At 41.5% G+C, this 24,515-nt stretch overlaps 1 protein-coding gene across 2 annotated transcripts; it reads left to right on the top strand.

Moving 5' to 3' along the window:
• The first annotated feature begins 4,739 nt into the window (after positions 1–4,739).
• On the top strand, positions 4,740–24,515 carry gpr173 (G protein-coupled receptor 173). 2 transcript variants are annotated; one of them, XM_053425485.1, is made up of 3 exons: positions 4,740–5,492; positions 14,242–14,389; positions 20,194–24,515. In XM_053425485.1, the coding sequence occupies exon 3, from the start codon at positions 20,395–20,397 to the stop codon at positions 21,577–21,579; it is 1,185 nt and encodes a 394-aa protein (XP_053281460.1). In that variant the 5' UTR covers positions 4,740–5,492; positions 14,242–14,389; positions 20,194–20,394; the 3' UTR covers positions 21,580–24,515. The 2 variants fall into 2 exon arrangements, with proteins under 2 accessions (XP_053281460.1, XP_053281459.1); XM_053425484.1 differs by lacking the exon at positions 14,242–14,389.

Raw genomic sequence — 24,515 nt, forward strand, 5'->3', positions numbered from 1 at the left:
ATCTTGTTCTCACAAATTAAATCTACATAGACAACATCATCAGAGTCTTCTCCAGAACTCAGGAACAACATCTTTGTGACCATGAGACTACTTCAGGCCCATCTAACCCTCAAAATGTCAACAAATGTCACCTGCTACAGACTTGGCTCACTCAGGCAGGGGAGTGGAATTATACCCAAAAAACAGTCTGCAGGGATGTTTGGAGTTATGAACGAACTTGCCATACCTGTCAGACTGCTGTGCTTTTCAGATTTCCTGAAGGGAATTGGGTAGATGGGACAAGTAGTGTGTACATACCAAAACGCTGTGACAATTCATCTTATTTAAAAAAGCACTAAGGGAAATATACATACACTAAATTTAAAGGTATGGGTAGATCTGACTCCTGTTGAGTCAATGTCTGATGCATGGTTACATACAATGGTTAGAAAAACATTAAGAATAGAGAAAACATCTGCGTTTGCCTCACGGTAACTAAGGTAAAATGATCAATTAACGAAAAACACAGTTTCATAGGTAAACACAGTATATATGTGTGCATTTTACTTCTGGGGTATCATCCTACTGGAGTACTTGGATTCAGGCAAAGTATATTCTTTAATAAGCTTCTCTGCTAGATTACTATTATATTGTTGTCTTAGGTTAACTAGACCTTCCGGACATCAGAAAGTTTACACATCTTCCGCCGAAAACTAAAAACATACCTTTTTTCGACTCTAACTTGAAAAAATTAAAAAAATTAAAAATGTTGTAGCACTTAAATGGTACTTACTTATAGCACTTTGTAGTTTTGCTTTATTTTTAAGAAATTGTACTTTCTTGATTCTTGTCTTCCTGGGTCTGTACCCTCTGGGTTGAATGCACTTATTGTAAGTTGCTTTGGATAAAAGCATCAGCTAAATGAAATGTAAGGTAATGGAATATGTTATATACTGCAATATATTTCATACAACACAAAACAGGTCGCAAAAAATTACAATAGTTCCCTGGGTTAACAGAAAGTACACAAACAACATTGTAAACAAAGAAGTCCACTAAATGATTGTCCAAAGTGAGGTGAATAAATATTAACAGGGTAAAAACTATGGCAATCGGAAAAACGAACAGTCTCACTGTAGTCTGTTTGGAAACAATACTCCATGTTACACATCTTTTGATATGGTATAATTTCTCGATAATTTCTTTCTGTACATTATTCAAATGTAAAAAACAATAAAACAAACTATATGTATTTTTAAACATTCGGTGTACATTAGGGAATGCAGGTAATCAATATATTGGTGTTGTAATTACTGTCAGTAAACATAAACCTGGAGCGAGTGATAAATTCCTCTTCAGTGCTCAACCAAAGACATTGGGCATAAACTTCATTAACTTATTACTGATATGAGTTCATCCCGAAGACCACAGATTCTCTTTACTGCACATTGTAAGCTACAGTTTTTCATTGAACTAACCTGTTGTTTTGTTTCTACTTTCAAAGAGCCAAATTGTTCAATACAGGAAATCATCTCATTACTACGTGGTATATGACAAAGTAGCAGCCTGACCAGGACTACAAACTTTCTTTAAAATGAATATGTATGAATGAAAAAAAGTGCCCCTTATCTATTCTAACTTAATCACATCCCACAAATTGAAAAATAAAACTGGTCAGACAAGATCCCTGGATTGTTGAGTCTAGATGCCGCACCAATAAAAACTGAACTTAACCAGCAACTCATTAAGAATGAATTTACATTTATAATATTTTATAGATATTTACAGAGATTATGGGTGATTGCGTCTAATTTTGTTTGCTGTCTCACTCTTGATCTCAGTGAGACTCCCTGATCGGGAATTTCACAGAATCAATAAAGTACATCTATCTTTCTGTCTGTCAAATTGTTGTGATACATATAGAGCTCAAAACTGACTGATCTTATTGCTTTTCTTTCTTGCAACAACAAACCTCTGTATGTCAATGCCATCATGTTTCCAGATTTCAGCACTAATTCAATAACCCAGTAAGTTCAAAGCTTAAACGGTTGCTTTTATTCATTTTCCACCTTGCCTTTCACATTCTGGATGTAGGTCTGTCACTTATACTGGTGGTGAGAAAGAAAACTGTAAATGATCAAAAATGCAACTACCATTATTGTAGCCTGAAATCATTTTAAATGCCTGCTCCTACGTATATTTTTGTAAAGTATTTTTTAGACTAGGTGCTTTTCAATAATGAACATCTCTTTTTCTTTTCAATCTCCTCGGAAATATAATTTCCTTGTATTACAATGATTGTTCAGTGTTAACTCAGCTCAATCATTTTCAGTATCATCAACCTCACTAATACATGTTTAAAGAGCATGAACTGCAGTGAGAAGGGGGAAGCCCAGTTACATGCTGTATGACATTCTAACAGGTGTAAACAGCTTCTACTGAGGTTACTTTATGTGCTATCAAAGGTCATCTCATCTAAAAGAATGCCACTTACGCACGGTGGAAGCTTCAGTCCTGTATCATCTTCAAAACCTTTTGCCAATATTACCATCTGTATTTAGTTATGTATTTCAGGACTTCATTGAATGTGTTGCACTTTTTGGACCAATGGACCAGATTTAGATTCAGGTTAGATTCAAAGATATTAAATCCAAATAAGTAGTAATTCCTCTCTGAGTAATTTATATTTCATATTGTTCAAGATATATTTTTCTTTATGCAGTATCTTAAGACTGATGTTTATGCAGTTTTAAAACATTTCTAAATGCTATAGTACATATGCAAATCATCAAAACGTTTTTACTGCTCAGTCCTTTACTTAGCAGTAGAAGAATTTCCCATTGCCTTTATCACATGACAAACTGTCATCGCTAATACAAAAAATTTACAAACAAATTTCAGCAGTTTAATGGAAATTGTCAGTCTTTGTCAGTGTCTTGTATGTGTATGGCTCCACTTTTTCCCCAGGAGATATGTTGTCTCCATGTCTTTTTTTCATGTTTGCGTCACGGAGGATCTGCTGTTGAATTTCTGTGGACTTTATATACTAGGGAGGCAGGCGAAGATAATCCAGAGGCTCTCACTGTGACATTTTAGTTCACATGTGGATATCCTCCGGATAAGATGTAGGTCCTTTATGGAGTTCAGTGCATGTCTGAAAGGAACTTGAGTAACATTAGTCTCTGTCTGTGGGTCTGCATCCAGTAGATCATTGGTTCCCAAACTGGGGTACGTGTACCCCCAGGGGTACGCAAAGTGTTTGAGGGGGTACGCGGGGAAATATTTGATTTGCGTTTTGCATAGCTCAACATCTTTCGTGTCCTATCGCACGCGCTGCAGGGGGTAGGTAGCTGGAGATTGAATGTCTGAAGGGGTACGGGACTGTATAAAGTTTGGGATCCACGGCAGTAGATTATAGGTTGAGTCAAGGCCAAATTCTCTTTTCACTTTCAATCTAGGATCGAGGATCCTCACTATTCAATCAATCAATCAGTCAAATTTTATTCGTATAGCCCATATTCACAAATTACAATTCGTCTCATAGGGCTTTAACAGGGTGTGACATCCTCTGTCCTTAACCCTCAGCAAGAGTAAGGAAAAACTACTAAAAACCCTTTTAACAGGGTAAAAATACATAGAAACCTCAGAGAGAGCCACATGTGAGGGATCCCTCTCCCAGGACGGACAGAAGTGCAATAGATGCCACGTGTAGGAAAACATCATCCAGATTGAAGTCTCTAGCAGCATTGATGAGGGTAAACATCCCGAAGGACAACCCCAACATGGCATGCCAAGTAGTCCCGCTGCAGTCACAGTCCATGGTCAGCAACAAGTAGGGCCACGATCCACCATCCAGACCAGATGCCCCTCCAGACCTTAGTCACCGTCCACCGCCGCCCACCAGGACCCATCACCGCGGTCCTGGTCCACCGCCCGTACCCAATGCCAATGAAACACAGGGTCCGCCACCAGCACCACGATCAGCCCACATGACACAGAATCCGCCACACTGGATCCACCACCGCGACCCCCGGTGCGCGATCCACAAACCTATTTATTTTCATATTCCACTATGCACAATACTCTGCACTTTAACTGCCTTTTTTTGCACTTCTGGTTAGATGCTAAACTGCATTTCGTTTTTTGTACTGTGCAATGACAATAAAGTTGAATCTAATTTAATCTAATCTAATCAGATTAATATAGAAACCAGCTATAGGATTTTAAAGTAGCAGTAATTAAACTACTTCTTGCCCCCAATGTATTTTTATCACAAAGTTAGCAATGATGAATGTGGGCATTACAGCTGAGACACAATAAGCAAGTAGGTTTAAAGACTAATCAAAAATTAAACAGACGATCTTGGGCAAGTTATGTAATTAGTTTGTGCCTGCATTTTAATAAACAAGATTGATAAGGAATATAAATGCTGCATCAATGGAAATATGATCCTCAAATTGAAGTGATATATCAAAAGTATTGGAATATGTCATCTGATGCTGTTTTGTAAAACCAGAGAATTCAAGTGGCTATATATTACATATGCTGCTAGTGGGGGAACAGACGTAAAAATGTAAAAGACAAATAGAAAACAAATATTTCCGGGTAAATATGCAGTGAGACACATTCAAAATTGAACTCCATATATTCATGTCGTTCTAAATATTCATACTATGCATGCAATGGCTCTCTGTGGGGGCACGTCCCCCAGAAAGCTTTGACCGCCCCTGTCCGCGAAGTGTTCAGTGGGGATTGAAATCTCTTCGACCGTTGGATGCTGCATTTATTCCCCAAACCTGCCCAACACCAGCCTCTTGCTCCGGACACAGACCGATGACATTTCTATTCATAATGCTGCACCTTGTCTCGGCTTGTTAGTGATACGCCTGTATGCTAGGGGGCTGCGGGACACGATGTGGATTGGCGTCACTATCATCCTCATCCCACAGACCTGCCCGCGGCTGTGTGGCCTCAGTGCGTTAGCTAGCGAGCAGACATTACTGTGGTCGTTACGGCATGTTGACGGATTTATAAACTCTCCTCGCCTTGACTGGAACAATGCGGCGACGGATCGACAGGGTTTCTGAAAACTACGAGCAGGAGCAGCTCCATAGGGCTTCTGCTGGTGTGTGTCGGCTACAGGAAGCGATAAATCCCCAGCCGATGCCACAGGACGGCTTTGACCGCAGTTTATAGACACCGGATGGAGATAGGAGCCGTCGCCTTTCACCAGTAAAACACTGTAAGCTGTGATGAGCCCTCATTTTGCCCTGCCAATGGAGCTATCCTGACATGACATGGACAAGAAAGAAAAGAAAACGCAGCTTCTTTTAAAATGAATTGGCAACAGGCTTTACCAGACACCAGAGGACTGGAGCACTGACACAACTGTCTGTCGATCATTCACTGTTTAGCTGATGTTGTGTACGAGCAGGCTGGTGGATTGCTGTAGCCTGGATTTCATCTAGACTGCAACGACGGCCTGTCTGCCATAGACAAGCAGCCCACAGCAGGTAAGCAACACACCACGACTACCATTTTGTATTCCTGCTAAAATGCTCATAATAATGATATGAGAAGCAGCCTCATCTGCGTGCAACACACAGTGATGCAGAACAGCCTGACATCGCATTCATCACAGCATCATGTACAGTGGTCAGTGTGATGCCATGATGTGTTGATGAGGAACAGGGTTTGGTCTCCACCAGCTCTTGGGGCCTTGCTCAGCACAGGGAGAGCCAAGTGATTTATTTCCCCTGCTACACAACAGAGCGCCATCTCCTGAAGAAGTGTAGGCTGTAAACTGTGGGATTATAAAGCCACACAGTTGTTTGGTAGTGGACTGCAGCAGTTGGTGGCTCTCCAGTTCTCAGACCTGCACTGACTGTCTATATCTCATCCACTGAGCTTTGCTGCCTCCTCCCACCCACTGCAAGCCAGAGGTATTGGGCTACTGTTGCTACCCTGATCCTGACAGTGACTCTGCCCTCTGCTGCCAACCAACTTCCAGCTTCATAAAGCCCCTCCTTCAGCCTCTCAGTTCCCCCCAGCCCCCAACAGTTGCAGTGTATGTAATTCATATCAGTTGCAGTGTAACCCATACCTTGATTTGCTAAATATCTTGTTCATCGCACACTGTTCTCATCACAAACACAATAATAGGAGCTATGTGTCCTAAACCAGTATTTTTGAGTTGTTATATACTTTGTGCCTTATCTGCATAGGCCGTTTTTTTAAATCTGGTACAGCAAATGACTAGCAAGGCAAGTGTCAAGTATTCTACCAAAAATAAAATCAATTTATTACAACTAGACCAACAGAAGAACTGATTTGAGGAATAAATAATGCTGCAACATGATCTTAGTCAAAAGCAATTAATCCGATGCAATTTGCTTTGTTATAGGCATTCATCAAGACTGTAGGCTACTGTGAAACAGCCCATTAACCATTTATAGGCAGGCTAGAGACAATTTACTGAGGCGGGTAAAAAGGGAAGTGTAGTTATTTAAAAAAATGTTAACTTATTTTTTATTTGGTTTTCAACAACACAATATGCATTTTCAGACAGTTACTTTCTTTGTCCATTTTACAGCTGTATATAGTATTGTTAAACATGGTATTCAGGTACAGGGCACTGCATTGAAAGAACAACAAACATCAAATAGTGCTCACTCTAAGAGAAAAAAAGGGGGGATAAGAATAAGAATAAATGATTGATTACATACATAATTTATTAAATTAAAAGAAGAAAGAAAAAAGAAGTAAAATGAGATCAGGTAGGGCTGCTTGATTTAATTGTGATTTCGATTATCGTGTCAAACGATCTCCAAACTACTATAATTGAGTTCAAACGATTATTTTTGCATTTTTTTCGAAAGAGACGCAGAGGCGCCATTCAGTCCTTCCCCCTAAGCATTCAGCAGCTCAGCTGACTGGCACTCACTCTCAAGCAGCCGTTAAGTGAAGGAGGCGAGTTGTGTGTGTGGTGACCAGCAGTGAAAAAAACAGTGGGAGTGGAAAAGCACGGAGGGCAGCCCCGTCTGATCGACAAAAAGGGTTGAACAAGTTCGAGATACTTCATTTTTAATATATTTTTTGTATCAGCACTTGGCCTGTTCTTGGTTCACAGTGAAAAGAAAAAATTTAATTTAAATTAATTTATTTTTATTAGCACTTGCCCTGTCCTTGGTTGTAAATACACAAAAATTAGATTTGTCTTTGTTTTTGTGTATCGATCTTTATTGTCTTTATTTTCAATCATCACATGCCTCGAACAACCTCAAGCTAAACTTAAAAGCTGTTGGCTAAATAAGAGCAATTGAGAATTTGTGTCATTCATAATCCGATTAGTCGATCAATCGTTTCAATAATCGGTGACTAATCGACCATCAGAATAGTCGTTAGTTGCAGCCCTACCGGGCACCGATATCCTGGTTTCACGGAGGAATAAGACACGCAGCCCTCATCGATGTTTACCTGAACCGGAAGTGATTCACTTTATTGCGCACGCTCCAGTCATTTAAAGAATACAGCATAGACTTCAGAATAAGGGCACATAATCGTTTGAATAATCGTGATTTCGATATTGTCCAAAATAATCGTGATTATGATTTTTTCCATAATCGAGCAGCCTTAAGACCAGGGATAAAGAAATAGTAATTGCCCATTACAGAATGTAGTATCATAGGTGCTATATATGCTTTTCAGAGAGGATGGTGTATAATGTATGTGAGTAGGGAGAGTTGACAGATAACCGCTCAACCTGAGGCCCAGAGCGAGATAAATTAGTAACCCTCATTGTCGTAATAATGCAGATACAGAACCCCATCGTTTAGTAAAGATAGACTTTTGGAGCCTTAATGAATATGTGATTGCTCCATTTGGTAGATGTCCCATACTTTTTGGGTCCATATATTGTGTATTGGGGGTCTGGTTTTAACCATTTGATGGTTATACATTTCAATGCTGCTGTGAGTAGTATGTTTAGCAGGTATTCTTTGGCCCTCCCTTCCAGGCCTTCAGGCATTGCTCCTAATAGTGCTACTCTGGGGTCCTTTGGGATGTCCTGTTGGAATATCTCTTTGAGGGTATCAAAGACTTCTCTCCAGTATGTGTTTAACTTAGGGCAGAGCCAGAATATATGTGTGTGATCGGCCGAACGTGATCCACAGTTCCACCAACACAAGTTGGAGTGCGTCGGGCCCATCTTGGCTAATATTTCTGGTGTTCTGAAGAATCTGGTAATTATTTTCCATTTAAATTCCCTCCAGGTGTTTTAATTTGTAGCTAGATGTGCCTCTGTGCACATCCCCTCCAAGGTATTCTGTGGTATGACCGTGTTCATTTCCGCCTCCCATCTCTGCTTGATCTGTAGGGAATTATGTAGATTCATAGATAGAAACTTGTTATAGAGTTTACTTATTATTTTCTTATCTTCGCTCCCCATCTGTATTTCTATTAAGAATCCCTCTAGAGGTGTACGTTTTAAAAGCTTTACCCACTCTTTGTGTGTTGTTGGAAAAGTTCTCAATTGCAGATATCTGAAGAAATCTGTTTCGGGGAGATCAAAATCCCTTTTCAGCTGCCCAAATATCTTGAGGTTGTCCTCATTAAATAGCTGATGCAGGTAAACCAATCCCGTATCTGACCACTTTGTAAAGCCTGTGTCTAGATTGTTAGGTGTGAAGGTCTTCATAGATCCAATATTTGTTAGTGATGAAATTAACTTTGGAAGCCCAAAAGCGGTCTGTATTTTGTTCCAGATTTTAAGAGTGATCTTAGTCCACTCTGCCAGTTCTTTTATGGGTGCATCTAAAAAAGCATGTTTTGTAAGGGCTCTAGGCATAGGTTTTTCTCAATATTAAGCCAGCGAGTGTTTGTGCTGTTCTGAATCCATGCTATAAAAGGTTTCATTTGTGCTGCCCAGAAGTAATATTTTAAGTTTGGAAGTTTAAGGCCTCCCTTTACCTTAGATCAGGGTTGTCCAAACTTTTTATCCCGAGGGCCACATACAGAAAAAAATTCAAAGGTCTGGGCCACTCACGCCGCCACGTCCCCCTGCCCTGGAGCGGACTGTTGACAATGCGCCTCAATCGCGTCGCTTAGGGCGGGGGGCGTGGCGGCGTTCTGAGGGACAGCTGGCAGGTCAGGGGTGAGTTGGGCGCCACCTAGTGTCTAAACTGAGAAGTACAATACAGTGGGCCATAGTCCATTACATTACAATTCATTTAGCTGACGCTTTTATCAAGAGATTTACAATCAGTGCATTCAAGGGTACCCAAGGGTACAAACCCAGAACAACAAGAATCAAGAAAGTACAATTTCTTCAAAAATAGAGCAAAACTACGAAGTGCTATAAGTAAGGGCCATTTAAGTGCTACTAAATTGTTAGTTTAGAAACGATTATTTGGCATTTTTTTTGAAAGAGACGCGCATGCGCAATTCAGTCCTTCCCCCAAAGCATTCAGCGGCCCAGCTGACTGGCTATCACTCTCAAGCAGCAGTAAAGTGAAGGAGGTGAGTTGTGTGTGTGGTGACCGGCGGTGAAAAAAACAGCGCGAGTGGAAAAGCAGGGAGGGCAGCAGCAGACTATGAAGTCTAAATAGCACCGCTATTCTCAAGCGCGCTCCCGCCTGGCTGTTCAGACCGGTCCTGCATTTCTCCGCGCCGGTCAGCCGGTCAGAGAGTGTTAGGGTTGCCATCATTAAGGGTTTGAATAACCGGGCGACGATATCCTGGTTTCACGGAGGAATAAGACACGCAGCCGTCCTCGGAGTTTACCGGAACCGGAAGTGATTAAAAAAATAAAAGCATAGACTTCAGAATAAGGAATGGAGATATTATGAATTTATAAGGAATATTCTATAATTATTATTATTCTATTCTATACAAATGCTACGGTGTTTATTTTAGGCTCACTACAGATATGAGGATTATGTCCTCTTTTTTGCAAGAGAGCATTAGAAAGCCTTAGACATCGTACACACTGCTACTTTAAATCAACAGACCCCTAGGAAGCTGCAACACTTCATCAGGCACAAACAACAGACTTTGTCCTACAAACTAGCTAGCCTTGCTCTTTTAGTTTCTAATGTTTCATTAAAAATGTTTGTGTCTTTCTTTTCTCATTCAGAAAAGTTTTGAGGATGTCATAAAGGCTTGATGTGACAGAACCTTTCCATTAAGTGTTCCTAAGATTTTGATGACACTGTTGAGTTTACAGATTATACAATGTTATTTATTAGACATTACCACAATGTAACATGATAAAGGAAAATCATCAGTACAATATTAAGACATATTTCAGCATATTAATGAATAGGGGTGTAACAATTCTCAAACTAAGACCATAATCGAGTTCACGCACACACAACTACATACTTTATAGTACTGGTATTCATTTGAGTACTTAGGTCTACTTTAACCCTAATGGCTGTGTTAAAAAAACATCCTTTCTGCACCTGTGTGGCCAAAAGGGGCCACTCCCTAAAACTGCTATAAAACAAAATATACTTTGATATTATTTTTCACTTTCAATGACTTAATGCTTTTAACCAACTTCAGTCCTGATCACAAATTCTAAATATCATTAATCTTTAATACATTTGAAAATCTGCTTCCAGTGTTTTTACGTAAAACATATTTTCTATATGTTACATGGTAGCACAGCCAAGCATATGTCATTGATTAGCAACAACATATAATTTTATATTATTGGTGTAGTATCACTGCTACGTCCCTAAGATTTCTAGTTAAACAATTACAAAATAAACCGGTTGTTGTGCGGAGTCCCTTTGCCTTATCGTCCGCAGATCCAGGGCCGCGACGATCTGTGGATTGCGTATCAGACATCGTAATGGTGGATCCAGTATGGCAGATTCTGTATCGTGCTGGCTGATCGTGATAATAATGGCGGATCCTGTATCATGTTGTCATCTGATAATGGTGGTGGACCATGATCAAGGTGGCAGCTGATGATGGATCCTAATGGCGGCAGTGGACAATGACTATAGTGCACTATAGTGGCATCCGATCTTGATGGTGGTTCATGATCTTGCTGGCTGCTGACCATAGACTAGGATTGTAGCAGGACTGCTTGATATATAGTATTTCTCCTCAGATACTTCACCATTACTGACAATAATCCATCAATTCATAAACCTTCTGTTATGCTTCAAAATGTTTACCCTTATCGATGCTGCCAAAAACTTTTAGCTTGATGATGTTCTCCTTTACACGTGACATCTATTGCACTTCTGTCCGTCCTGGGAGAGGGATCCCTCACATGTGGCTCTCTTTTAGGTTTCTACCTTATTTTTACCCTGTTAAAAGTTTTTTTTTGTATTTTTTCCTTACTCTTGTTGAGGGTTAAGGGCAGAGGATGTCACACCATGTTAAAGCCCTATGAGAGAAATTGTGATTTGTGAAATGGGCGATACAAATAAAATTTGATTGATTGATGATAATGAGAAAGGCGGTCCTATCCTCAGTCTCATGCAGAATTGGTCACAGTAGTGTTATGATCCAGTTCTACTACTAATCCCTTTCAAAGCTGACTTAAAAGGAACTAGCTGGCGTTCATTTGTTAAATTTTTTATTGGGATGATTTAGGTGACAAATGTATGGTCACGTGTTTAGTTATTAATCGAAGGGGTTGGATCGTGTCTGCGTGTCACTCCGGTCATTTTAACTTTGCGTCACGTCTCGTGTTTTACTGAGCACAACATGCATTGTCAGGCTCCTCCTAACAAGCCTTGAACTGCTATCTGCTTTTCACCAACTGCTCCCGGTACATGGCCATGTACTCCTCCGCCACTCGAATCAGCACCATCTCAGCCTGAAGGTCTGCTTCTCTGGCTGAGTTGAGCCCTACATCTACCAAACACAGCCAGAGACAAACAAGTTGCTTTTCAGCATCTTTATCTCTCAAATGGACCTAAAAACTTTAAAACACTACACATAAACTTGCTGCAGGTACAAGACATTTCTCCGCCCCTCAACACATGTACAGTCAATCAAAATATCACTACCTTTATAAGTGACCCCCAAGAATTTAGAAACAGGAAAGGGGTGGGTTTCCTACACTTAAACATAAGAAGTCTGTTGAGCCATCACAAACTTGATCACATTCATATTTTAGTAAACCAAGCAAACCCTGACATATTGGTCATTGGAGACATAGCTACGTAAAGATTTAGACGACCAAACAGTGTATATTCAGGGATATAATATTTACAGATCTGATAGGGCCAGCAATCCCAAAATGCTTTGAATTCATTTCCCTAAAAATTGACCTTTTTTACAAAAATTCCATTATTGTCATTGGAGTTTACAGACCCCCTAGCGCCCCGACAATGGCCCTAAACAAGATGGCAGAACTTCTTATTCCTCTTTCTGACTCAGAACTAATTGTGTTGGGTGATTTAATTTAGAATGGTCAACTGATGCCTCCGAAGCTCTTAAGGAGCTGTCCTCTGACCTTCATTTTACCCAGCTAATTTCTGTGCCCACTCGTCCTAATCTGAAAGACTTTTCTAAATCAATTTTAATTGATCAAATTTTTTGCAACAAACAGGAAAAAAACGTTGCAAATGGGGTTTTAGACTTGGGGATCAGTGATCATTGTCCCATAATTTGCATCCGTGACATGAGGTTGCAGAAATGTGGTAGCCTGGATGCCAGACGAACTTAGCCCCGCCCACAACAATTTGGTCGGGCAGTTCGGTCTGGAGTCGCTCCATTGGGAAAAAATTATGGCCCGACCGGGCCAACCAGATTGTCAGGGCGGGCTTTATACGATGATTGACAGATGATCAACGGTAACGTAATCAACCACGTCATCACAGTGCCCCTGGGTTGAATTCGTTTTCAACAAACATGCCTGCCGCTGGCGAGCTGAGATGTGTAGATGCTGCCATTGAGTCTGTTTTAGAAGACATCGACAGCGCATTCAGTTTGAAAGAGGAACACAGAACGTGGAGGTGACGCCAAAGCACTGCGCTAATCCCTATCACCCCGGCGCTTGGCTGTTCACAACGGACACTGAAGCGACGCTGAACCGCCGGGCAGCGCTAATAATATCACCCGTTGATCCAGTAGTTCGCTGCACGGCTTTGTGCCAGTTACACCGGAGGCTGAAGCACCGCGCTGCGCCAAGGCTGCCTCGCGGTGCTTCAGCCTCCGGTGTGACCGGCACAAAGTTTTAACATGGGAGTGGATGGGAGCCAGCTGTTATTTAAGGCTTGGCGCTGCGCTGAAGCGTCCGGTGTGAACCCGGGTTAGTAAATAACTCACAATGCGTTGCTTAGCATACGTCACATACTACGTTGCTCTGATTGGTTGTAGGTCTATCCAATTGAGCGAAGAGGAATTTTACTTCCTGGTCAGTTGAAACACGCCCCATAATTTTTTCCCAATGGAGCGACTCCAGACCGAACTGCCCGACCAAAATGTTGTGGGCGGGGCTAAGTTCGTCTGGCATCCAGGCTAGAAATGTGGTTCTCGGGTAGTAATGAAAAGGAATTTTAAGCTCTTTGATGAGCAGGCCTTCTTAGACAACCTTTTTTACAGTGACATAGCAGATACTGTCAAAATACCTGATGTTGACCTGGCCCTAAGACATTTCACCACAGCTTTCAACTCTATAGTTGACAAACATGTTCCCTATAAAAAATGCAGGACTAAGAACAGAGTCAACCCTTGGTACTGCAATGAACTTGCAAAACTGCATTGTTCCAGGAACAAGGCATGGAATCTAGCAAGGCAGACAAATGACCAGGCCCACTGGCTTAAATTTAGACAATTGCGAAATAAATGCACATCAGCAGTCAGGAGAGGGAAAGACGAATTCACTGAATCTTCCAATAGACCAGGTGATTTCTGGAAAGCAATTAAAAGTCTAAAAGGAGAGCGCAGTTCGTGCCTGCCTGCTAGGATTTTAGCAGACTCCAGTGTTTTAACTGAACCCTCTGACATCTGCTCTGCTTTTAACAGACATTTTGCGGCAGCTGGGCACCTTTTTGATAATACTGTACATACAACTGATCTTCAAGCAGATCCCTGCAACCCCCCCCCCCCGCTTTGTCAGTTCCACTTTCAGAGAGCAGCTTTAGTCTGACAACTAGGGATGGGACTTTACAGGAGTTTTCATGTTTGACTATTAATAACGTTCCTGAACAATTAATCGATTATTTGCTAAGGCATGACGTCTTTCCCCCCCCCCCCCCCTCGGATCGCTGGGCCTGTGGCCGAGCGAGGTTGCAGAGAGGTGATGGCAGCGCAGTGTGGGAGCCGGTGAGAAGTCTTAAAACCAAACTGAAAAGCTGTAAGTCGTGAAGAACAAGAGGATGGGTGGCGAGTCTTAGCGAGAAGACGGCCTCGGAGTGAACGGGGATTCGCACAGCAGATTCAAGTGAGTTGCGCTCTCCAAGCTCTTTCCCCTCCTCCCCTCTTGTCTCCTCCCGTGAGTACTCTGCCGCTGACGGCATATCTGACGGGGATTTGGCACCCGTTACACTCATCTGCTGTAGGAAGTCGCGCTCGCTCAAGATACCGGAAGATGTTGTTCTCATAATGCGCAGGACTATAACAATTATTCATTAGACTTGGATTTTTATTCGAATGAATTCTTGATGACGAATAATCGAAAAAAAAGATTTTCTAAGATTCCATGTACTCTAGCGTGAAACATGAACTTCTTTATTAAAATATTTGAAAAATATAAAACATGTGCAATAGAGCATAGCACAACATAATAAAGTGCAATTAATGGTCATAGTGCAACAACTAGTGTCCCCAGACACATTCCAGACTTCCAGGCAAAAACAACAACAGTGCAAAACAAAACAGTGGATATAACAGTGCAGCCATTCATATGTTGAACGTAAGTGAAAGTCACGTTCGCTTTCATTTTTTAAATCTTCAACGTAACAGGCCATCATGAAATACCAGGAGCCGGGGAATGTATGTGTGTGTGTGTGTATGTGTGTGTGTGTGTGCGCGCGCTCCCAGATAGCGGACACACACACAGGCCCCGGGGCTCCGCCCCCCGCCCCTCTCACATGCTCAGAGACTCACACAGCTCGTTCACGTGAAGCAGCCGCTCACTGACTGACTGGCAGCTTCTTATCAGTGGAAACAGTGAAAACACAGAGTTTCTCTGGTCTCAGCTGCTCAGAGATCAGCAGCTTCTTGATCAGAGCAGAAGATGCTGTTGGTTTGTACCGAGCTTCAGTTTCTGTGTCCGCCTCTAGCCTGACCTGCTCTCACTTTTTGTTTTAATATTTAATAAACTAAAATATATATTTTCAAGCTATTAAGCTGCAGCTATATGTTTTTATTCATTTAAAAATAGGGTACTTCTTATTTTATACATTTCCCACATGTATTGGGCTCATACAGGCCTGCATAGTTCTGTGTTTAATTTCTTTCAAAGTAGGCCTTCACATGCCAATGTATTTTGTTCTCCTCTTCATAAGAGTTTGGTATTTTTCCTTGGTTATAACAGGTAAAAAAAAGCAATACAATTTCAACAGTTTTCTTCATTGTCGTTCTATAGTTGAATGAATGCAACACACTATAGTTTTAATATACTGTATATACTATAACTATATATAAAACTCTATAAGCTGTGTTTATCAAATATGTTTTGCGGCTCAAGACAAATTTTACTTGGGGGAAGAGGGGGCAAAAAGTTAGCCGACCCCTGCCCCAGGTGAAGTCTCAACATGATGCTGCATGAGTGTTGTGCGTCCTGGCAAGGGGGAGAACATGTCAGCAAAATGCTGCTGCAAGAGATGGTTATCACAAGGGATTGAGGCCGGATTGATGGAATTTGGCACCTCAGGCCCCAACTCATCTTTTTCACTTAACAGCGACACAGGCTCTGCCTCTCTCCATGCTTTCAGGAGGTTGAGGTAGTATATCTGTGTGGCTCAGCCCCTGTCAGACTGCACAACCTCATAATCGACCTCCACCACTTGCTGTGTGACCACAAACGGCCCTTGCCACCTAGCGAGTAAATTAGAGGTAGAAGAGGGAACCGATACAAGTACAGCTTAGCCCCTCTATTGTACAGGTGCTGTTGACGTGCCTTGACCAGGAGCAAATTCTCACGTTATAAGTGTGTGGAGTTTTGCTCGCAGGTCCAGGACGTACTGAATTTCGTTGGTACTGGGACCTTTCTAACAGTTTTCTCTTGGTATGTCCAGTACACTCCGTGGTTGTCTGCCAAATAGCAACTCAAAGGGAGAAAATCCTCCACAGGTTTGTCACATACAGTGGGTACGGAAAGTATTCAGACCCCTTTAAATTTTTCACTCTTTGTTTCATTGCAGCCATTTGCTAAAATCAAAAAAGTTGATTTTATTTCTCATCAATGTACACTCAGCACCCCATCTTGACAGAGATGTAGACATTTTTGCAAATTTATTAAAAAAGAAAAACTGAAATATCTCATGCTCATAAGTATTAAGACCCTTTGCTGTGAAACTCATATTTAACTCACATGCTATCCATTTCTTCTGATCCTCCTTGAGATGGTTCTACTCCTTCATTTGATTCCAGCTGTGTTTAATTAAACTGATTGGACTTGATTAGGAAAGGCACACACCTGTCTATATAAGACCTTACAGCTCACAGTGCATGTCGGAGCAAATGAGAATCATGAGGTCGAAGGAACTGCCCAAGGAGCTCAGAGACAGAATTTTGGCAAGGCAGAGATCTGGCCAAGGTTACAAAATAATTTCTGCAGCACTCAAGGTTCCTAAGAGCACAGTGGCCTCCATAATCCTTAAATGGAAGAAGTTTTGGACGACCAAACTCTTCCTAGACCTGGCCCTCCAGCCAAACTGAGCAATTGTGGGAGAAGAGCCTTGGTGAGAGAGGTAAAGAAGAACCAAAAGATCACTGGCTGAGCTCCAGAGATGCAGTAGGGAGATGGGAGAAAGTTCCGCAAAGTCAACTATCACTGCAGCCCTTCACCAGTCGGGGCTTTATGGTAGAGTGGCCCGACGGAAGCCTCTCCTCAGTGCAAGACATATGAAAGCCTGCATAGAGTTTGCTAAAAAACACATGAAGGACTCCCAGACTATGAGAAATAGGATTCTCTGGTCTGATGAGACCAAGATTGAACTTTTTGGCGTTAATTCTAAGCGGTATGTGTGGAGAAAACCAGGCACTGCTCATCACCTGCCCAATACAATCCCAACAGTGAAACATGGTGGTGGCAGCATCATGCTATGGGGGTGTTTTTCAACTGCAGGGACAGGACGACTGGTTGCAATTGAAGGAAAGATGAAAGTACAGATATATTCTGGAAGAAAACCTCTTCCAGAGTGCTCTGGACCTCAGACTGGGCCGAAGGTTCACCTTCCAACAAGACAATGACCCTAAGCACACAGCTAAAATAACAAAGGAGTGGCTTTGGAACAACTCTGTGACCATTCTTGACTGGCCCAGCCAGAGCCCTGACCAAACCCAATTGAGCATCTCTGGAGAGACCTGAAAATGGCTGTCCACCAAACAACCTGACGGAACTGGAGAGGATCTGCAAGGAAGAATGGCAGAGGATCCCCAAATCCAGGTGTGAAAAACTTGTTGCATCATTCCCAAGAAGACTCATGGCTGTACTAGCTCAAAAGAGTGCTTCTACTCAATACTGAGCAAAGGGTCTGAATACAGTTAAATCAGAAATATTCAACCCCCCCAAAGATTTTAAGGATTTATCAATTACAATTTTTTCAAAGAGCACAATTACATTACAGGTCATTTATCTGACGCTTTTGTCCAAAGCGACTTACATTTTTAGTACACTCAACATTTATGAGCTGCCATTTAGGGGTTCAGTATCTTACCAAGGATACTTCGGCATGCAGATGAGGAAGAGCTGGGTTTGAACCGGCAACCTTCGTGTTGGAGAACACCCACTCTACCACCTAGGCCACACCGCCCAATTCTGCTTCGGATGATTTCTTTATGAGTTGACTGATACATAAAATCAACACAAAATTGCATGATGTAGTATTTGTGTGAAACAGTATATTTTGTTAACCCTAGCCATGTCACAATTATTTAACCCCTATATAATATTGTTGTTTTTAAAGTTGTCTGACAGTTTTTATGGCCTAAAGTGGAGTTGAAACATAATTAAGCCTTTGGGAACTCTATAATGATCCTTCATTTGCTTCAGCTGTGATGCATATAAAAACCCCACCCTTGAAAGTATTCAAGGTGAGTTGCAACCATGGGAAAGACAAAGGAGCTTCCACGAAAGCTGAGAGAGGAGATTATTTCATCAAACCTGAAGGGCCTTGAGTATAAGAAAATTTCAAGAAAATGTATATTCCAAGAGACACTATTGGGAGCATTATAAGGAAGTTTAAAACTTAAGGAGCAGCTTCAAACCTGCCTGGCCATGGAAGAAAGCTCAACATTTCATCAAGGGCCCTCAGCAACTTAGTCAGAACAACTAAGAGAAACCCCTGTGTGACTGCAAGACACCTACAGGATGACCTGATGAAGGCTGGTAGAAGTACTTCAGTGGCAACTATAAGACTTGCACTGAATAAACAAGGACTTCATGGCCGGACTCTAATAAGCACTCAGCTCTTGACCACAAGGAACATCAAAAGTCGACTAGAATATGCCAGGAGGAATTTGAATAAGACAACTGAGTTTCGGGTGACAGTTCTATGGACTGATAAAACCAAACTGGAACTATTTCGACATATGGACCAGCGCTATGTCTGGCAAGAAAAAGGCCAGGCTTATGACCATAAGAATGCCATCCCCAAGATCAAGCCTGATGGTGGGTCAACAATGATGTTGGGCTGTTTTTCTACAGCAGGAACTGGCAATCTTGATCGTGTACCTGGCATCATGAATTTTCAGAAATACCAGGCCATTTTAAGGAGGAATGTGATGCCTTATGTTGACAAATCAAACCTTGGTGATCATTGGACTTTCCAGCAAGACAATGATCCCAAGCACAACTCCAAGTCAAGCAAAGCTTGGTTGAGAAAAAGATCCTGGAATGTCCTGGAGTGGCATTCACAGTCACCAGATTTAAATCTGATTGAAAATCTTTGGTGGGATTTAAAGAAGGCAATTGCAGCATCAAACATCACCGAGCTAGAGGCTTTTGCACCTGAAAAATGGGCAAAGATTCTGATCGAGAGGTGTAAGAAGCTTGTCCGCACTTACGGAAAACATTTGTTAGAAGTAATTAAAGCTAGAGGAAGCGCCACAAAGCACTGAAGCTGGGGGTTGAATAATACTGCACATACACATGTGTTAAAAGAGTTACATTTTTCATTTAAACTTCAAAGTTAAGTCAACTTCTGTTGACAAAATAACTCAAATATATATCAATAAATATCTTTTGTTGTTTAATGAGGTTTTTTGTCATTTATTGTCATTATCTGTCATGCGAATCACTATAATGTCTTTTGAGGTGACGGGGTTGAAAATGACTTGTATCACAGTTTAGCAGCATACAGAACAGAGGAGTCTCAACCTGGTTTGAAAACAGCTCACAGATCTCAAATGTGGTGTTGTGGTGTATTTTAGGGCACCATGTATTAGTATCAGTTTCAAATGTAGGACTAACCTAAAACAAGCTTTCCCCCGAGCCTATAAATTATCTAATAAAAGTATTGTGGTGAGAGAGGCTAACAAATGAATCATATACATTTAAAAATACTCACATTGTCATCAGATGAAAAAAGCAGAGGCTTTGCCTGATATATATGTCAATATGTTGCCGGCCCAAATACCAATCTGGCTCTTGTGAATTTAAATGTGGTTTCACAAGACTGTTGAGCCTAGGCGGAGTATGGTGTGGTGCTAAAGCTACACAGTAAATGGGTGCATTTGTCTCTGTCTGGTGATTAGTTCAAAAGTCAGGTCGATAGCCACAAATATGGCCCACAAACAGTCCTTCTTTTACAAACTTTCAAGCTTGGAACATCAGAATTGGCTTACTTTAAACCTTTTTATGATATGAATATTGAAAAACTTAAAATAGGATAAGGGGGGTTAGTTGATGTTGTATGGTTGCTAGATGTCACTAACACACATAATCCATACTGATGCCAAAATAATACTGTAGGTCTGCCCAGTCCCAACCTCTTTGAGCTCAACTATAAGGTAATTACTGTTATTGCGAACTCAATAGCACAGGCCTTCTAATTCACTGTTGTTTCTGATTCTTTTCAGGCTCCTGGAGAGAATCAGGAGACAAGATTACTACACATTACTACGACAAAGGGACCCATCTGAAAATGGGGCAATGTGGATTAAGGTGTTCCCGTTCCTTGTGAACTACGAAAAGGAAGCAACCACGAGGACGAAGGAACTGATAGCAGACGGAGGAGGTGGCAGGGGAGTGGTGGACTTGGTGTTTGAAGAGAAGGTGGTATGGGTGGGGGGACATTCAGAATGGCCCATGGAAATGAGAGCAGTGAAGGGCCTCCTGGGCCCATGGCAGCAGTGGTGGCTACTGCAGGAGGTATGGTAGCAGAGAGTCCTTCTTCTGCTGTGTCTACCTATATCAAACTGGTGCTACTGGGGCTGATCATCTGCATTAGCCTGGTGGGGAACCTGGTGGTATCTCTGTTAGTACTGCGGGACCGGGCCCTGCAAAAAGCACCTTATTACTTCCTGCTGGACCTCTGCCTGGCAGACACCATTCGCTCAGCCATCTGCTTCCCTTTTGTTCTGGTGTCAATAAAGAACGGCTCAGCCTGGACCTATAGTGTTCTAAGCTGCAAGGTAGTGGCCTTCATGGCAGTCCTCTTCTGTTTCCATGCTGCCTTCATGCTGTTCTGCATCAGCGTAACACGCTACATGGCTATTGCACACCACCGCTTTTACTCAAAGCGAATGACATTCTGGACATGTGTGGCAGTGGTGTGTATGGTGTGGACACTGTCTGTGGCGATGGCATTCCCACCAGTTTTTGACGTGGGTACCTACAAGTTCATTCGCGAGGAGGACCAGTGCATCTTTGAGCATCGCTATTTCAAGGCTAATGATACACTCGGCTTCATGTTAATGCTGGCTGTTCTCATTCTAGCCACACATGTTGTCTACATGAAGTTACTTCTCTTTGAATACAAGCACCGCAAAATGAAACCAGTCCAGATGGTGCCAGCCATCAGTCAGAACTGGACCTTTCATGGACCAGGGGCTACTGGTCAAGCGGCAGCCAACTGGATTGCAGGCTTTGGCAGGGGCCCGATGCCGCCAACTTTGCTTGGAATCCGTCAGAACTTGCACAACCAGAACCGGCGCCTGTTGGGCATGGAGGAGTTCAAAGCAGAGAAGCAGCTTGGCAGGATGTTTTATGTGATCACTCTTCTGTTCCTGGTTCTGTGGTCTCCTTACATAGTGGCTTGCTATTGGAGAGTGTTTGTCAAGGCTTGCACAATACCGCACAGGTACCTCTCCACAACCGTGTGGATGAGTTTCGCTCAAGCCGGGGTCAACCCTATTGTCTGTTTCTTCCTTAACAAAGACTTGAAGATAGGGCTCCTTTCCCATCTACCAGCCTGCTGCAGGACTAAACCTCATCTGCCACGAGAGCCTTATTGTGTCATTTAAGTAGAGATGATGATCTAAACATGGAGAAAAAACAAGGGCCAACCAATAGATGTGTTGTGGGAGTGTTTACTGTAGTAACTGATTAAATTCAAGCTACATTTACAGAGTTGTTGGTAACTGGTGAGTGCAATGGGAAAAACACTGGAATGTTAAGCATGTATTTCCATCTACCAAAATCCTTTTCACTCAAAATAAGAACATGCGTGGAGTAAGACGTTGATTTTTGATAAGGAGAAAAATACTTTTAATAGCTAAATAATGCAAATAATAATGAAGTCACTGTGGAAACCAAGCCAGACAACTAACTATCAACAAATTACATACGCTGCTTCATAAACAACATAAATAACATGTTGATTGAGGATTGACAAGGATGTTTGTTATTTGGTCACATGAGACAACTAATTATTTGAATCCGGGACGATGCCATTCAGTTTAAGCCCAAACTGCACCTTTTTAATTTTAATTAATTTTTAGTAGTTGAAAACATGACTTAAAAAATTTAATTGCTGTGAGTTGAAGGTTTTGATTTTCAGAGGCAACGCTCAATCCAAAGGGTCTGTCCAGCTATCTACCCATGTAAAACACAAAGAATTAAGCTTGGGTTTTTATAATCACTGATTTTAACATACAAAGTCAGTTTTGAAGTTGGTAAACATTTGAAATGTTGAAATACATTGTCACATTTTGGCTTTGAAATCAAATCAGTTTTGAGAAAATGGGGTGAGTTGAATTTGAGACAGGAAGCAAAAGCAGAATCAAAAAGTATATTTCTAAATACTGGGTCTTTTGATTCAGGGACCAGTTAGATCTAAACTTATCTTATGTTTGTAATCATATAAAAGTACATCTATAAATGCCTGTCCCTCAATTAAGAAGTCACTATTCTACAATATCACCATTTTTTTTGTATGCAAAAACATCAGCGCCAAGGACTTAGCACGGAGCAGAGCACCAGCTTTTCTGACTGATGAGGTATTTACTTTGATCTCATGTGTGTTTACTGTGTACTACTACTGCTTTACTACTCTTCTGTTACTCTGACTCTGCAGACAACTACAGGAACTCCAGTATTTACAGTACGTAAGATTTTCATTATGTGCATCACTTGAAGATAGATCAAATCTGATCAGCTGAGGTAATAGTGAGTTAGTAGAGTTTTCACTAACACAGCTTGTTATAACAAATTATTTGACAATGAACTCAGTGCCCAGTTGCATTAAATGTTTCTTGTTACATTTTTCCTACCAGCTTCTTGAATTTACATAAGGTGCAAGAAAATCTCCCTACCAGCTCTCTCTAAGAATGAGGATGTTTTGGAAATCTCATTGGCTATCTAGTGCACTTCAGGTGCTTAATGCTAATGTTCAAATATTTATAATATTTAAGTGCATAATGAATGTGATTCACTTAAAAACTAAATCCCACAGTAGAACTAACGCTTTTACATGGTCATGCTATCAGCTAATCATAAGCTTGTTTTTTGCTAAAAATCCAATAATTCAGTAACTGCAGTTCACTCATAGAAACAGACATTTAAAGGTACAGTGTGTAGAATTTACTGGTGAAGTTGTATGTTGCAGCTGAATACCCCTCACCTCACCCTCCCCTTTCTAAAAAGATGTTTAGTTTGTCCAGTTTGGGATACTGACAAAATAAAAGGAGGCGCCCCCTGTAGAAAGGACCTGCTACTGATGTAAATATAAGGTATTTAAATATGAAGGGCCCATTCTGAGGTAAAGGGAAAAAAAAACAATTAATCTAATTTAGATGATTACATACCAGTGAAAACATCACTAGGATTATTTTGTCTTCAATTTTTGCCAATAGATCCCTTTCATCTAAACCCCCCTGGGGGGGCGCGGACACTCCAGGGGGGACGCAATGTCACAGACAAAAAAAAAAGAGAAAAAATACCGACGACCTGTCACTGGTTGGTGAAAGCTCCCTCAGTGGCGAAATGCTAGGGGCTGGACTGACACAAACAAATCAAATACTGTTTCGTTCCTCATCCACCAATCAAAAGAGGAGTGTTATCATTTGAACGCGAGTTGCACGTACGCTTCCGAGTATAAAAGTAACTGCAGGCATGGTCAGCGCTCACCCTCACTGAGACGACACCCTGCAGAGTTTCCTCTATAATTCAGATATTCATTGCTTTATAAACAGTCTTTTTAAAGACTCACTCCTTCCTTAGTAATACCTTCCTGCACTTGCAGTAGGCCTATTCGTAGCCTGATCTAAGGAGTAATTAGCTCCACAGTCTTTTTTAGAAAGCTCATAGCCCCAAGAGCTAGCCTTCTAGCTAGCTAACTTTTTTCAACTGCAGCTAGCCCTTTTCTCCTTAACACCTACATTTACATCTTCAATCATCCACCGTGTTTCAACAAATAAAACACCAGCACTTGAATACTATTCTGTGCTGTCCCTGTCTACATTGTGTACTGTTCGTTTTGTTAGGAACCATTGCCTAGCACAGCCTTATTCATTATTCGTGTGCAAGTCACTCACAGCCACACATACAAACACACTCACAAGACCACAATGTTGCATTTAGAACTGTATTAACATCACACACACTGTATCAGCAAACAAACACAACAATGGACAAGTTTCTGATTCGTAAAAGTCAGGCAACCGATGCGCCAGTTGCGAAGAAGCCAAAGCTTCGCAAATATGAAGAGAGCTATTTGCAGTTTGGTTTCACCGTCACTGGCACGACTGAGCAACGTCCTCAGTGTTTTTTGTGTGGCGAGGTGCTGGCAAATGACAGCATGAAGCCATGCAAATTAAAAAGGCACCTCGACACGAAACAACCCGACTTGAAAGAGAAGCCTGTGGACTTCTTTAAAAGGTAAACATGATGGCCACCAGCAACAAGCAATTGCACTGTCTCCAAGCTATCTGTCTATCTATATATTGTGGTGTAGTTGAGG

This window comes from Pleuronectes platessa, chromosome 6 (assembly GCF_947347685.1).
Source record: "Pleuronectes platessa chromosome 6, fPlePla1.1, whole genome shotgun sequence".
In the NCBI taxonomy this organism is placed as follows: domain Eukaryota; kingdom Metazoa; phylum Chordata; class Actinopteri; order Pleuronectiformes; family Pleuronectidae; genus Pleuronectes; species Pleuronectes platessa.